A 15,400-nucleotide genomic window follows, 5' to 3' on the forward strand; every position below is an offset into this window, starting at 1 on the left:
GTATTCCTACTATATTTTTATGGAAATGTCCAATGGTTGGGGATGGAAAGGTGGCCCTTTACCACAGATGGTTTGAGGAACACTGGTAGAGGACATACGTGTCCACTTTTATTCCCATGACAGTATCTCAGATATTCACAGACTGCTGTGATGTTTCCCTTTTCTCTTCTCTATGTTAAATACCTCCAGTTCTTTCAGTTTGCTCCATGATTTCCAGACACTTCACTATGCTTAGGATACTTGTTTTGGATGCATTCTTTTCTATCTGTGACCTAAAATTGCCTTTGTTTTTATAGCTACCTTGTCGTTCTTTTGGTTTTTGTTAAACTTATTTGCACTAAAGCTTTATTTCTCATATGAACTGCTGACAAGCCACTTCTTCTTCACCTTAAACTAGTGAAATATAATTTTTAAAGCCTAAATGTGTACTTGCTTATCTCTATTAAACTTTATTTAGATGCTTTTGGTATATTATTTTAGCTTTATGAATGCTTTGGATATTGATTACATGTATATTAATAATACACAGTACTGGCTGGGCGCAGTGGCTCACGCCTCTAATGTCAGCACTTTGGGAGGCTGAGGCAGAAGGATCGCTTGAGCCAGGAGTTTGAGACTAGCCTGGGCAACATGGTGAAACCCCATTGCTACAAAAAATATAAAAATTAGCTGGGTGTGATGGCACGGGCCTGTAGTCTCAGCTACTTGGGGGCTGAGGTGGGAGGATCACTTGAGCCTGAAATGTCAAGACTGCAGTAAGCCATGATCGCACCACTGCACTCTAGCCTGAGCGACAGAGAGAGACCCTGTCTCAAAATAAAAACTGAATAGTACTTATCTTCTGGTCATATTCAGCTTTGATAAGCAGCTCTTCTATTTTATTATTCAAGTCATTGATACAAATTTGAAAAGGATGTTGTTAAGAACACAGCTTTGTGGCGTTTCCCTAGAAACTTTTATCCATTTGATACAGAACTATTAATCCATAATTATTAGAGAAGTTTACTTATGTAGTGTAAACTGACCTTAGCATTGTCACAGCCTATTTATTTATTTATTTAGAGATGGAGTCTTGTGCTGTCTCCCAGGCTGGAATGCAGTGTCACGATCTTGCTCACTGCAACCTTTGCCTCCCGGGTTGAAGCAATTCTCCTACCTCAGCCTCCCAAGTAGCTAGGATTACAGGTCTGTGCCGCTATACCCAGCTAATTTTTGTATTTTTAGTAGAGATGGGGTTTCGCCATGTTGACCAGGCTGGTCTCAAACTCCTGACCTCAGGTGATCCGCCTGCCTCTGCCTCCCAGAGTGCTGGTATTACAGGCGTCAGCCACCGTGCCTGGCCATCACAGCCTTTTTATCAAGGGAGACTTTGCCCATTTAGATGTAATGATTTGAGGATGTGTGAATCTTAATCACCATGTAGAAAATAATTGGCATATGGCTTAATCACTCATGCCTTAGGATCGCTTCAACTTGAGCAGCCACTATAGTGAAGATGCAGAGACGTGACTAAGCGAAGAAAACATGAGGAAAGGATTAATGCACAATCCCTACTTGGCCTAATGATAGTTTCCTACCTTCTACGAGGATACATTATGGTGTTCTGCTAAAATGATCATTTTTTTCCTTCCCAGTCATTATCCAGTAGCTGTGTGTTTTTTTGTTTTGTTTTGTTTTGTTTTGTGGCAGGGTCTCACTCTGTTACCTGGGCTAGAGTGCAGTCATGTGATCATGGCTCAGCATAGCCTTCCTTGACCTCCTGGGTTTTAAGGGATCTTCCTACCTCACGCTCTCATGTAGCTGAGACTACAGGCCCGTGCCACCATGCCTGGTTAATTTTTTAATTTTTTTATAGAGAGAGAGCTCCCTGTGTTGCTCAGGCTGATCTCAAACTTCTGGGGTCAAGTGATCCTCCCGCCTTGGCCTTCCAAAGTGTCGGGATTATAAGTGTGAGCCACTATGCTCAGTGCTACCCCACCTTTAATTAACAAATAAATAAATTAATTTTTTGAGACGGGGTTTCACTGTATTGCCCAGGCTGGAGTACAGTGGTGTGATCTCAGCTCGCTGCAACCTCCGCCTCCTGGGTTCAAGCAATTCTCCCACCTCAGCCTCCCGAGTAGCTGGGACTATAGGCACATGCCACCACGCCCAGCTAATTTTTGTATTTTTAGTAGAGACGGGGTTTTGCCATGTTGCCCAGGCTGGTCTCGAACTCCTGACCTCAGATGATCCGCCTGCCTTGGCCTCCCAAAGTGTTAGGATTATAGGCGTAAGCCACCGTGCCTGCCCCCTACCCCAACCTTTAAAATAATTTTTGTAAACATAGAGATATGGTCTCACACTGTTGTCCAGGCTGGCCTTGAACTCCTGGGTTCAAGCAGTTCTCCTGCCATGGCCTCCCAAACTTGTGGGTTTACAAGTGTGAGCCACTGCACCTCTCACCCAGTAGGTATTTTGAGGTTTTTCTTTATCATAGGACTAAATAATGGGCAATCGTTCTTCCAGTAAGGTTTCCCTGAAGTGTGGTAAAGCAAGGAAACTAAGCTAGCTGATATTTAAGATTCCTATGTAGTTAAATTTCTTTAAACCTTTTATTCAATATCTTTTATTATTTTATTTTGTTTTTTTTTGAGACAAGGTCTCACTCTGTCACCCAGGCTGGAGTGCAGTGGCAGGCTGAAGTGCCCACTGCAGCCTCCACCTCACGGCTCAAGCAGTCCTCCTCCTGAGTAGCTGGACCATAGGCACGCGCCACCACACTTGGCTAATTTTTTGTATTTTTGGTGGAGACGAGATTTCTCCATGTTGCCCAGGATGGTCCCAAACTCCTGAGCTCAAGCCACCCACCTGCCTGGGCCTCCCACAGTGCTGGGATTACAGGCATGAGCCTCTGCCTGGCCAATATCTTTTCTTTTTTTTTTTTTTTTTTTTGAGATAGTGTCACTCTGTTGCCCAGGCTGGAGTGCAATGGTGTGGTGTCAGCTCACCACAGCCTCCACCTCCCGGGTTCAACTGATTCTCTTGCCTCAGCCTCCCGAGTAACTGGGATTACAGGCATGCGCCACCACGCCCAGCTAATTTTAATTTTGTATTTTTTGTTTGTTTATTTTTAGTAGAGACGGGTTTTCACCATGTTGGCCAGGATGGTCTCGATCTCTTGACCTCGTGATCTGCCCGCCTCGGCCTCCCAAAGTGCTGGGATTACACGTGTGATCCACCACACCCAGCTGAATATTATTTTTTATTATACATTTTGGTTAAGTGATTGACCTGGTGAGTTACAATTATTAGAAATTTAAAAATATCATTCAGTAGTAGTTGCCTATTTGGAGTTAATAGCTTTACTTTCTTGGTGACTTTTGCCTGTTAAAATGTTAAGTGCTCTTTATATGCTTTGAAATGCTTTGTACTTTGAAATATTGTAGAGGTCCTGTTAGTATATTTTGGACATTTAATTGGATGAAGAAGTGATTTAATTTTTATTGGCTATAACTCAGTTATGTTACAGAATTTGTGTTTTTTTTTTTTTGAGACGGAGTCTCGCTGTGTCGCCCAGGCTGGAGTGCAGTGGTGCAATCTCGGCTCACTGCAAGCTCCGCCTCCTGGGATCATGCCATTCTCCTGCCTCAGCCTCCTGAGTAGCTGGGACTACAGGCGTCCGCCACCGCGCCCAGCTAATTTTTTTTTTGTTTGTTTCTTTCAGTATAGTGAAATCATGAATTCAGGTAGTAGGCCAGAATTCTTATTTGAGTAATCTTGATGTATCTTTATTCCTTTTTTTCTCTCTAATTGATGGAAGTGGTTACAAGTTTCTCTTCAGCACCCATGACTTAGTACCTTCATGATTGCAGGCTTAGTCTGACAGCAGTGAGTTGACAAAGTTCAGGAAAAAGCATTTAAGTAGAATGCAGACTTTTTCCTCTGCCCATTGTTAAAAAAAAAAAGTCAGAGGTTTCTTTTATGAATGATAATTCTCGAGGCATTATTGACTGATACTGAAACTTAAAAACACATCAGCAAATAATGAAATGGTACTGCTTTTACTTTCACTTTCCTTCCAGGTGAGTTGTACCTTGCTTCACAGGTAGGTTGTTTAATTAATTGGTAGTATTTAAGCACAATTAAGATGTTACTTCTCTGTACTTTAGACTTAATGTTATAGCTGTAATGTTCTAAGAGCTCTAAAATTGTCTCCTAGATATTCTAATTGTGTTTAAATCACTGTGCTGTAGTAGTAGTACCCATTTTAATGGGTACAGTTTTGCTTTGCTATGTTCTAGAGTCTTTTTACAAGATTATGAGACATCCATAAATAAATTAATTCTAAAATGAAACCAAAAGAAAATCTAAGATAATTTTTTTTTTGAGACGGAGTCTCCCTCTGTCTGCAGGGTGGAGTGCAATGGCACGATCTCAGCTCACTGCAACCTCTGCCTCACAGGTTGAAGCAATTCTCCTGCCTCAGCCTCCCAAGTAGCTGGGACTACAGGCATATGCTGCCACGCCTGGCTAATTTTTTGTGTTTTAGTAGAAACAGGGTTTCACCATGTTGCCCAGGCTGGTCTCGAAGTCCCGGGCTCATGCAGTCTGCCCGCCTCGGCCTCCCAAAGTGGTAGGATTACAGGCGTGAGCCTCTGTGCCGGAGTCTCACTCTGTCACCTAGGCTGGAGTGCAGTGGCACGATCCTGGCTCACTGCAACCTGCACCTCCTGGGTTTCAAGCGATTCTCCTGCTTCAGCCTCCTGAGTAGCTGGGATTACATGCAGCTGCCACCACACCCGACTAATTTTTATATTTTTAGCAGAGACAGAGTTTCACCATGTTGGCCAGCCTGGTCTCCTCACCTCAAGTGATCTACCCGCCTTGGCCTCCCAAAGTGCTGGGATTACAGACGTGAGCCACTGCGTCCAGCCAAGAAAATCTAAGATAATTCTAAGCCAATTTTTATTAAAATTTGACAGAATGCTGGAGGAGATATAAAACCCAGAAGTTTTTCTGGGGTCTTCTTCATGATCATTCTTTTAGAGATTTTGTCCATGTGTTATATTTAATTTTGTATGATTGCACAAGGTCAAAGTTAAAATGAATGTTCTGTATTCTTGTCAAGACTATTTTCCTTTTTAATTTGGCTAATGATTAATAGAATTTGGCATTGAAGTTCTTGCCTTTCCTTTATTAGGCTTTGGCACTTTTTTTCTCATGAAAATACCATTTTACATTAACATAATGAATCACATATATGATCCTTTTTTTTTGAGACAGGGTCTTGCTTTGTCATCCAGGCTGGAGCATCATGGCGCAGTCATCGCTCACTGCAGCCTTGATATCTCCCACCTCAGTCTCCCAAGTAGCTGAGACCACAGGTATGCACCACCACCCCTGGCTAATTAAAAAACATTTTTTTTGGTAGACACTTGGTCTCATTATGTTGGCCAGGCTGGTCTTGATATCTTGGGCTCAAGTGATCCTCCTGCCTTGGCCTCCCAAAGTGCTGAGATTATAGGCGTGAGCCACCACACCTGGCCTATATGATCTTAATTGATCCTAACAGTACCTTTATTGTATAAATGCCTATATTTTGAAGATGGTAAAACAAAGGGATTAAAGGGCTTGCCCAATATAACATGGAAAGTGAGAGACAGAGTCAGGTTATTTTCTTCCTCTTCATACTGTACTTTTCACAATTATATAATATCCATCCATATTTACATTTAGCACTTGTTTTTGAAGTGTATAGTATACATGTTAGCCACTCAATATTTACCAAGTCAAATCCAAAGGAGAGAGGGACCCAGAAAAGGAAATAGAATAAGCTGTTCTGTGGTGAAGGCTTGTCTTCATAAATGTGTTTGAGAAACATTTGAACTTCGCTAGAATGTACAAAGTGGATAATTATAATTTGAAAGGCAACATAGTCCAGTATTTCAGAGCGTGGACTCGAGCTAGAGCACTGTCATTTGCACATTCTGCAATCTTGGGCAAGTTACCTAGCATCTCTGCTTCAGTTTTCCCATCTGTAAAATGGGCATAACAATAGTTCTGTAACTCTGAGGTAAATGTGAATCATGTAGTGAATTCATATGTGTAAAAGCACTTAATAACAGTGTCTGGCACATTGTAAGTGTTTAGTAAATGTTAGCTAGCTTTTATTAATAGATTGCCTGCCTGACCTTTCTGAAAGACATTTGAATGAGAATTTCTCTTTCTGTCTTTTTATGATTTTATAAATTTTTATGTTAAACTTCTTAAACTTTAGTAGCTCACCTGAGGTCGGGAGTTCGAGACCAGCCTGACCAACATGGAGAAACCCCGTCTCTACTAAAAATACAAAATTAGCCGGCGTAGTGGCGCATGCCTGTAATCCCAGCTACTCAGGAGGCTGAGGCAGGAGAATGGCTTGAACCCGGGAGGCGGAGGTTGCAGTGAGCCGAGATTGTGCCATTGCACTGTAGCCTGGGTGACAGAGCGAAACTCTGTCTCAAAAAAATAAAAATAAGTAAAAATAAAATTTATTTTTTAGGATAATACAAAACAAAAATTAAGTAATAAAATGAAGGAAATATTTAAAAAGTCAAAAAAATGGAAAAGAAAAAAGTTCTCTTAATATTATAATTTTTTAGGCATTAATGAATTTTCTCATTTATGATGTATAATGCTTGACTCAAAAATTGACTGGTTTTTTTGGTTGGTTTTATAATATTAAATTAGTAATACAAAAAACATTCAACTGGGTGCGGTGGCTCATGCCTGTAATTCCAGCACTTTGGGAGGCTGAGGTGGGCAGATCACCTGAGGTCGGGAGTTTGAGGCCAGCCTGGCCAGCATGGCAAAACCCCGACTCTACTGAAAATTTAGAAATTAGCTGGATGTGGTGGTAGGCTCCTGTAATCCCAGCTATGTGAGAGGCTGAGGCAGGGAGAATTGCTTGAACCTAGGAGGTGGAGGTTGCAGTGAGCCGAGATTGTGCCACTGCACTTCAGCCTGGGCAACAGAACAAGAATCCCTCTCAAAACCAAAACAAAATGAAATAAACAAAAAAAAATACTCCATAAAATCAAGGACTGATGTACCTTAGAGATTCTTCTGGACAGTGATGTCTCATGTATGTTGCAGAAAGGAGGGCAATTTTTTTTTGTATTTTTATAACAAAGCGTAAGAGTTGGCATTGATTTTGTTCTCATTACTTACTGTTTACATCTGTAAAAGGGGACAAGTACCTCTCTAGTGTGCAATGATATTGCAGGAGGGAATGCACTAATTTATAAGACACGTAGTAGTGTGACAGGGATTGGCAAACTATGGCTTGTGGGCCAGATTAAGCCTATGACTAGTTTTTCTACAGCCTGTCACCTAAGAATGGTTTTTACTTTTTTAAATGGTTGAAAAATAGTCAAAAGTAGAATGTTTTGGGAAGCATGAAAATGATTTCAAGTTCAAATTTCAGTGTTCATAAATAAAATTTTATTATAGTCACCCTCATTTGTTTACATATTATCTGTGGCTGCTTTTGTGTTACGTTAGCAGAATTGAGTAGTTTCAGCAAAGACCAAATGGTCTGCAGACTGAAATACACATTGTTTGCCCCTTTACAGAAAAAGTTTGCTAACCTCTACTTTATGACATTCTCAAAAGAATGGCTTAAATTCAGCTTTATGTAATTGATGTATTTCTAAAAAGGCAGTAATTAAAATATATGATGAAATCATGTTTTCAGCTTGATTTTGGTTATATTTTCTGTGATATATTCTCATGGAATTCACATGAGAAATTTTGGTCATATTTTTTGATAACTGATAGAAAGCAGAGATACTTGTTGGTCAGATGTGTTGTGTAATATTTAGTTCCCTCACATGGGTTTTCAAAAACAATTAAACTGAAAACCTTTTCCTATGAGTTTCATAAAGTTACAAAAAATACCCTGACATTTTTAGCTTACATTTAAACATGTTTAATTTCATTAGAATTTCTAAATGATCCTTGGGTTTATTTATTTATTTTTTGAGGCAGGGTCTCACTCTGTCACCCAGGCTGCAGCGCAGGCATAGTTGCAGCTTACTGCAGCCTCGACCTCCTGGGTTCAGGTGATCCTCCCACCTCAGCCTCCTGAGTAGCTAGGACTATAGGTGCCCACCACCGCATCCAACTGATTTTGTTTTTTTTTGTTTTTGAGATGGAGTCTTGCTCTGTCTCCTAGGCTAGAGTGCAGTGGTGTGATCTTGGCTCACTGCAACCTTCGCCTCCCGGGTTCAAGTGATTCTCCTGCTTCAGCCTCCTGAGTAGCCAGGATTACAGGTGCATGCCACCATGCCTGGCTAATTTTTGTATTTTTAGCAGAGATGGAGTTTCACCATGTTGGTCAGGCTGATCTTGAACTCCCGACCTTGTGGTCCACCCGCCTCAGCCTCCCAAAGTGCTGGGATTACAGGTGTGAGCCACAGTGCCTGGCCAATTTTTGTGTTTTTTGTAGAGATGGAGTTTCACCGTGCTGCCCAGGTTGGTCTCGGACTTGTGGACTTAAGCAATCCGCCCTCCTTGGCCTCCCAAAGTGCTAGGATTACAGGCGTTAACCACTGTGCCTGGCCAATCCTTGGGGCTTTAAATGTTCAGGCACTATAATGAGTTATTTCTCTGCTTCATCTGTGTATCATCTTACTGCATGCTGTGGATTTAGTCAGTTCAGTAAATGTGTATTACTTAGATGTCAAGGAAAGGATATATGGCTACATCTGTCAGTTTTATATATAACAGAAGTCATAACTGTATTAATTGGTATTCTGTCCTGGTAACCAAGTGCTCGGTGTAAGATATTAAAAACAAAACAAAACAAAAGAAAAAAAACTGGGGGTTGGGGGGACAGGGGAGGGATAACATTAGGAGAAATACCTAATGTAGATGACAGGTTGATGGGTGCAGCAAACCACCATGGCACGTGTATACCTATGTAACAAACCTGCACGTTTGGCACATGTATCCCAGAACTTAAAGTATAATAATTAAAAAAAAAAAAAAAAAAGGGAGTAAAAGGCTTATGGAGCTATAAAACAGACAGACAAAACCCCAAATCTAAACTTCCCTTGAGGACGATTTTCACTGAATAGTAACTTAAGTACCTACTCATTAGTTAGGTAAGTTAGTGCTGTTAATGCATTTGATCATGGAATTAAGGGGAGGGTAAGGAGTATCAGTGAAGCTTTATAGTTTTAGTTTGCTTCCAGCAGGACTGGAGAGGAACTGGAATGCAGACTCAGGGAACCATCATAGAATGAAATCACTTTTAATGGAGCCAGCGCACAGTCACAGGCAAATCCCCTCGTGAAAGTGAGGAAAAGTACTGTTCATTTTTGTTTTCCTAAGGTAGTCATCACCTTGCTACTGCTTATGTATTAGAAATCCTTAGTGTGATTATATATCTCAGTGGACTGGATGTTTGTTCCTTGGATGACCAGAATGTCAGAACTTGTTAAGAGAAATAAAGTTTTGGGTTATGTTATTCTGAGATATATTTTCCAATTTCAAGTATGAAATAATGTTACATAGTAATTGTCATTAGGGGTTTTGAAATCTGTTAGAACCATTATTATCCCTTTAATATAATTTGCTTCAGAATAAACTCTTCAGTTTTTGTTTTTTAATTTTTTTTCCAACTAAAGTACCATGGAATAAACTCTTCAATTTTTACCTGTTAACATTTTTCTTAATAACATTGCAGATTTTTTTTTTTTTTTTTTTTTTGAGATGGAGTCTCGCTCTGTTGCCCAGGCTGGAGTGCAATGGTGCAATCTCAGCTCACTGCAACCTCTGCCTCCCGGGTTCAAATGATTCTCCTGCCTCAGCCTCCCAAGGAGCTAGGATTACAGGCACCCACCGTCGTGCCCGGCTAATTTTTATGTTTTTGTAGAGACGAGATTTCACCATGTTGACCAGGCTGATCTTGAACTCCTCACCTCAGGTGATCCACCTGCCTCAGCCTCCCAAAGTGCTGGGATTATAGGCATGAGCCACCATGCCCAGTCCTACATTGCAGATATTTTTAAGTAACTTGCTTCTTTTCTTTTTTCTTTTTTTTTTTTTTAAAGACAGAGTCTCGCTCTGTTGCCCAGGCTGGAGTGAAATGGTGCAATCTTGGCTTACTGCAACCTCTGCCTCCCGGGTAGAAGTGATTCTTCTGCCTCAGTCTCCCAAGTAGCTGGGATTACAGGCGCCTGCCACCGCACCCGGCTAATTTTTTAATTTTTAGTGGAGACAGTGTTTCACCATATTGGCCAGGATGGTCTCAAACTGCTGACCCTGTGATCCCACCTTGGCCTTCCAAAGTTCTGGGATTACAGGCGTGAGCCACCGCGCCCAGCCTAAGTAACCTGCTTCTGAGCATTACTTATTTGACTAACTTACTTAATTTTGGCCGAGTGTGGTGGCTTACACCTGTAATCCCAACATTTTGGGAGTTTGAGGTGGGAGGATTGCTAGAGGCCAGGTGTTCCAGACCAGCTTGGCCAACATAGTCAGATTCCTATCTCTACAAAAAATAAAAGTAAATGGAAAAAAAAAGTTTTTTTAATGACTTTTAACTTCCATAATGAGTTCTATTAGAACTTCTGATTAAAAGTTTTAACAAGCTCATTCAGAGTGCTAATGCTGTCTTTCATAGGTATGAATATGTTAAAATGCTATGGGTTTTTGTTTTAATTTTTAAAATTCATTCACAAAATTACTGAAAAAGTTTTGTGTTTGTAACAGTAGTCTGAAACAAATGTTTGAAGAGGGAAAAATGCTCTCTAATGACAATATTTTTAGAGAAGCACTTTTTAGCCTTGATTATTATGGTTAAACTATTTTAACGTTTTACTAATGTGTTGGTAGAATGATATCTAATGTATATTTAAATCATAAGAAAATGAAATTTCTCATTTTAGACCCCAATAGGCCAGATTTGAAAAGAGGAAATAACTGGATTTCATGAATCTATGCACTGATGCACTTGTAATGGGAACTAATATTTGGAAAATTGAAAATGTTGTTACTTGAATTGTTATAGTATTTATTTGTTTATGAGACAGGAGTCTTGCTCTGTCACCCAGGCTGGATTGCAATGGCACGATCTCGGCTCACTGCAACCTCCGCCTCCTGGGTTCAAGCGATTCTCCTGCCTCAGCCTCCTGAGTAACTGGGATTACAGGCGCACGTCACTGCACCTGGCTAATTTTTGTATTTTTAGTAGAGACGAGGTTTTACCACGTTGACCAGGCTGGTCTCAAACTCCTGACCTCAGGTGAGCCACCTGCCTCGTCCTCCCAGAGTACTGGGATTATAGGCGTGAGTCACCATGCCAGACTGAATTGTTATAGTATTTAAACAAAAGCTTATGTGAGTAGAAATAGGGCAAAATGGGGAAGTTTTGACATTGTTTCAAATAATCCGGGAAGAATAAATATAGGCATAATTTTTCTGCCTTTTTCTCTGTAACTTTTAGAAGATGGAAGATGGCATTATAGAAAACCTTGTTTTCGGCCGGGCGCGGTGGCTCAAGCCTGTAATCCCAGCACTTTGGGAGGCCGAGACGGGCGGATCACGAGGTCAGGAGTTCGAGACCATCCTGGCTAACAGGGTGAAACCCCGTCTCTACTAAAAAATACAAAAAAACTAGCCGGGCGAGGTGGTGGGCGCCTGTAGTCCCAGCTACTCGGGAGGCTGAGGCAGGAGAATGGCGTAAAAACCCGGGAGGCGGAGCTTGCAGTGAGCTGAGATCCGGCCACTGCACTCCAGCCTGGACGACACAGCGAGACTCCGTCTCAAAAAAAAAAAAGAAAAGAAAACCTTGTTTTCTTCACTGTTCAGAAGAAAACTCAAATAACAAGAAATAAAAAACTTCTAAGTATTACTTGTAAAAATAACTTTATAATTGACTTTTTGAAACATTGTATTTGTATTATGGTTTATAAATTTTGAATATTATAGTACCACATGGATATTTTGTATGTAAAAAATTGGATCCAGCTATATAAGTCTCAGTGATTTACATGAATATAATAAGACTTTTACTCTATGCATTTTGGTGTTTTCAGTAGTTTTGCATTTGTAGTTATGGGCTTATTGGTGTATTCTTGGAAAGTGGAAGAGTGGTTATGTCCTTAGTTCCTTGATACGGGCTGGCCTGAGTAAGTGGACTTCTCCGTTACCCAGATAAATAACCAGTACTTGCACAGTAGATTGAGAATTGGCTGTGGGGAAGACTGTGGGCTTTTTCAAAAGGTAATCTTGATTCAAATCATTATGGAAGTTTAAGGATAACTGATTCTGTTGTTTTTGAACCTGTTCAAAATCTGTTGGTTTTGAAAACTGAGTTGTGTAGTTGTGTTAAATATTTTTGGTTAGCTCTGTATGTCTGAGGGAAGTATGACAGTAATAAAAAGCCAAATAATTTTTTATTATTTTGTGATACGTTGTTAAATATGATATTTCTGATTCAAATCATGGAGGTTTAAGAATAATTGATTCTTTCTATAACCTGTTGCTTTTGAAAGTTGGCTTGTGTAGTTGTGTTAGTTTTGGTTAACTTTATCTGAGAAGAGTGTGACTGTAATAAAATACTGAATAATTTAAAATTATTTAGATGTGTATTGTTAAATATTGTGGTATTTCAGCAAGCATGCTTCATATTCTTTGAGGAACCAGTGTTAAAATTTAAATGTTCAGGTAAATTTGATTATACATTTCAGATACATTTTGAAAATATTAGATTCAACTGTTAAATAAAAATGAAAATTATACTAAATTTGTATGAGAAAATCAAATTATGGCATGTTTCCCATATGTAACAATTTGTGATCACATCTGTTTTGATAAGACTGTCAGATGATTTCATTTGTTTATAGGCGCATTCTACATTCTAAAGGGGAGCTCAGTGAAGATAGACATAAACAGTATGAGGAATTTGCTATGTCTTACCAGAAGTTGCTGGCAAATTCTCAATCCTTAGCAGACCTTTTGGATGAAAATATGCCAGATCTTCCTCAAGACAAACCAACACCAGAAGGTAAGATATCCTTAAAAACAAACATTGTGTTTTCTATAAGCACTGTCACTTACCTTTAGGCTTGTCAGATGTGCAGTATTGCGAATTTAAATTTTTAAAATGGCTTCAACATTTTAAACATGGGCCAGGCATGGTGGCTCATGCCTGTAACCTCAACACTTTGGGAATCCAAGGTAAGAGGATCGCTTGAGACCAGGAGTTTTGACAGCAGCCTGGGCAACATAGTGAGACCCCATCTCTGTTTTTTAAAGAAATTTTTAAATAAAGAAATGGTGTTAAAACCTATTGACAACCTTGAAAAGCTATTTGAAATGATCCCTGAATGGAAGAGTCTCTGGACATAGAAAATAATAATTAACTCATATGACAATATGATGAGTTCATTCAGATTCTTATGTAATAGATAGGTATCTTTGAATTTCCTGGCAATTCTGTTTACTTAGAAATCTTAAGGGTGGCCAGTCTCAGTGGCTCATTCCTATAATCCCAGCACTTTGGGAGGCCGAGGCGGGAGGATCACGAGGTCAGGAGTTCAAGACCAACCTGACCAACACTGAAACTCCGTCTCTACTAAAAATACAAAAATTAGCTGGATGTGGTGGCATATGCCTGTAGTCCCAGCTACTCAGGAAGCTAAGGCAGGAGAATCGCATGAACCTGGGGGGCAGAAGTTGCAGTGAGCTGAGATTATGCCACTGCACTCCAGCCTGGATGACAAAGTGAGACCCTGTCTCAAAAAAAAAAGAAATTTTAAGGGTGAAGTATTTGTAAAATATCCTTTTGTAATTAAAGAAAAATTTATATTTAATATTCTCAGTAAGAAATACCTGTTGTATACTGTGAATGCATTTATTATATTTATATATAATAATGTACATAATTCTTACACTTTTTTTTCTTTGAGACAGAGCCTTGCTCTGTTGCTCAGGCTGGATGCAATGGCACAGTCTCAACTCACTGCAGCCTCTGCCTCTTGGGCTCAAATGATTCTCCTGCCTCAGTCTCCCAAGTAGCTGGGACGACAGGTGTGCACCACCATGTCTGGCTAATTAGAGACAAGGTTTTACCATGTTTCTCAGGCTGGTCTCAAACTCCTTAGCTCAAGCAATCCTCCTGCCTTGGCCTCCCAAAGTGCTGAGATTATAGGTGTGAGCCACTGCACCCAGCCTCCTATTCAGTATCTCAAAAACTCAGTCTCAATCAAACTTTTAAAATTTTTTGTTCTTTTTTTTAGTTGGAGTCTCGCTCTGTTGCCCAGGCTGGAGTGCAGTGGTGCTGTCTCCGCTCACTGCAAACTCTGCCTCCTGGGTTCACACCATTCTTCTGCCTCAGCCTCCCGAATAGCTGGGACTACAGGTGCCCGCCACCATGCCTGCCTAATTTTTTGTGTTTTTAGTAGAAACGGGGTTTCACCGTGTTTGCCAGGATGATCTCCATCTCCTGACCTCGTGATCCGCCCGCCTCGGCCTCCCAAAGTGCTGGGATTACAGGCGTGAGCCACCGCACCCGGCCAAACTTTTTAAATGTTTTAAAAAAGTTTCATCATAGAATTTGTGTTTTGGTTGACCCTGGCTTGTTTCTCAGAACTTTCTCAGTATATTTGTTATGATATTTTAGAACCAAAATCTCTGTATAATATTTAGCATATGGCCAGGCACAGTGGCTCACGCCTCTAATCCCAGCACTTTGGGAGGCCAAGGCGGGCGGATCACAAGGTCAGGAGTTCGAGACTAGCCTGGCCAACGTGGTAAAACCCCCTCTCTACTAAAGATACAAAAGTTATCTGGGCATTGTGGTGTGTGCCTGTAATCCCAGCTACTCAGGAGGCTGAGGCAGGAGAATCGCTTGAACCCGGGAGGTGGAGGTTGCAGATTGCTGAGATCGCACCATTGCACTCCAGCCTGGGTGAGACTCCGTCTCAAAAAAATAATAATAATAATTAGCATACTTGGGGATTAATTTAGTTGGTTTCTTTACCGTTTTCCTCTAATTGTCATACTGAAATTTAAGCTAATTTTTCTTTTCATTTTAAATGACTTTAAATGTATTATTATTATTATTATTTTTGAGACAGAGTTTCACTCTTGTTGCCCAGACTGGAGTGCAATGGCCGCGATCTCGGCTCATTGCAACCTCTGCCTGCCAGATTCAAGCAATTCTCCTGCCTCAGCCTCCTGAGTAGCTGGGATTACAGGCGTGTGCTACCACACCCAGCTAATTTTGTATTTTTATTTTTATTTTTATTTTTATTTTTATTTTTTTTGAGACGGAGTCTCGCGCTGTGTCACCCAGGCTGGAGTGCAGTGGCGCGATCTCGGCTCACTGCAAGCTCCGCCTCCCAGGTTCAGGCCATTCTCCTGCCTC

At 40.6% G+C, this 15,400-nt stretch overlaps 1 protein-coding gene across 3 annotated transcripts in view; it reads left to right on the forward strand.

Annotated features, from left to right (window-relative positions):
- The window catches only part of UPF2 (UPF2 regulator of nonsense mediated mRNA decay), a 129,833-nt gene that overhangs the window by 17,190 nt on the left and 97,243 nt on the right, over window positions 1-15,400 (forward strand). For all 3 annotated transcript variants that reach the window (XM_021943037.1, XM_021943036.2, XM_009213971.2), the window contains exon 4: window positions 12,876-13,036. In XM_021943037.1, the coding sequence (XP_021798729.1) occupies window positions 12,876-13,036 (161 nt within the window). The remainder of the gene's footprint in view (window positions 1-12,875; window positions 13,037-15,400) is intronic.

Source organism: Papio anubis, chromosome 11 (assembly GCF_008728515.1).
Source record: "Papio anubis isolate 15944 chromosome 11, Panubis1.0, whole genome shotgun sequence".
Taxonomy (NCBI): domain Eukaryota; kingdom Metazoa; phylum Chordata; class Mammalia; order Primates; family Cercopithecidae; genus Papio; species Papio anubis.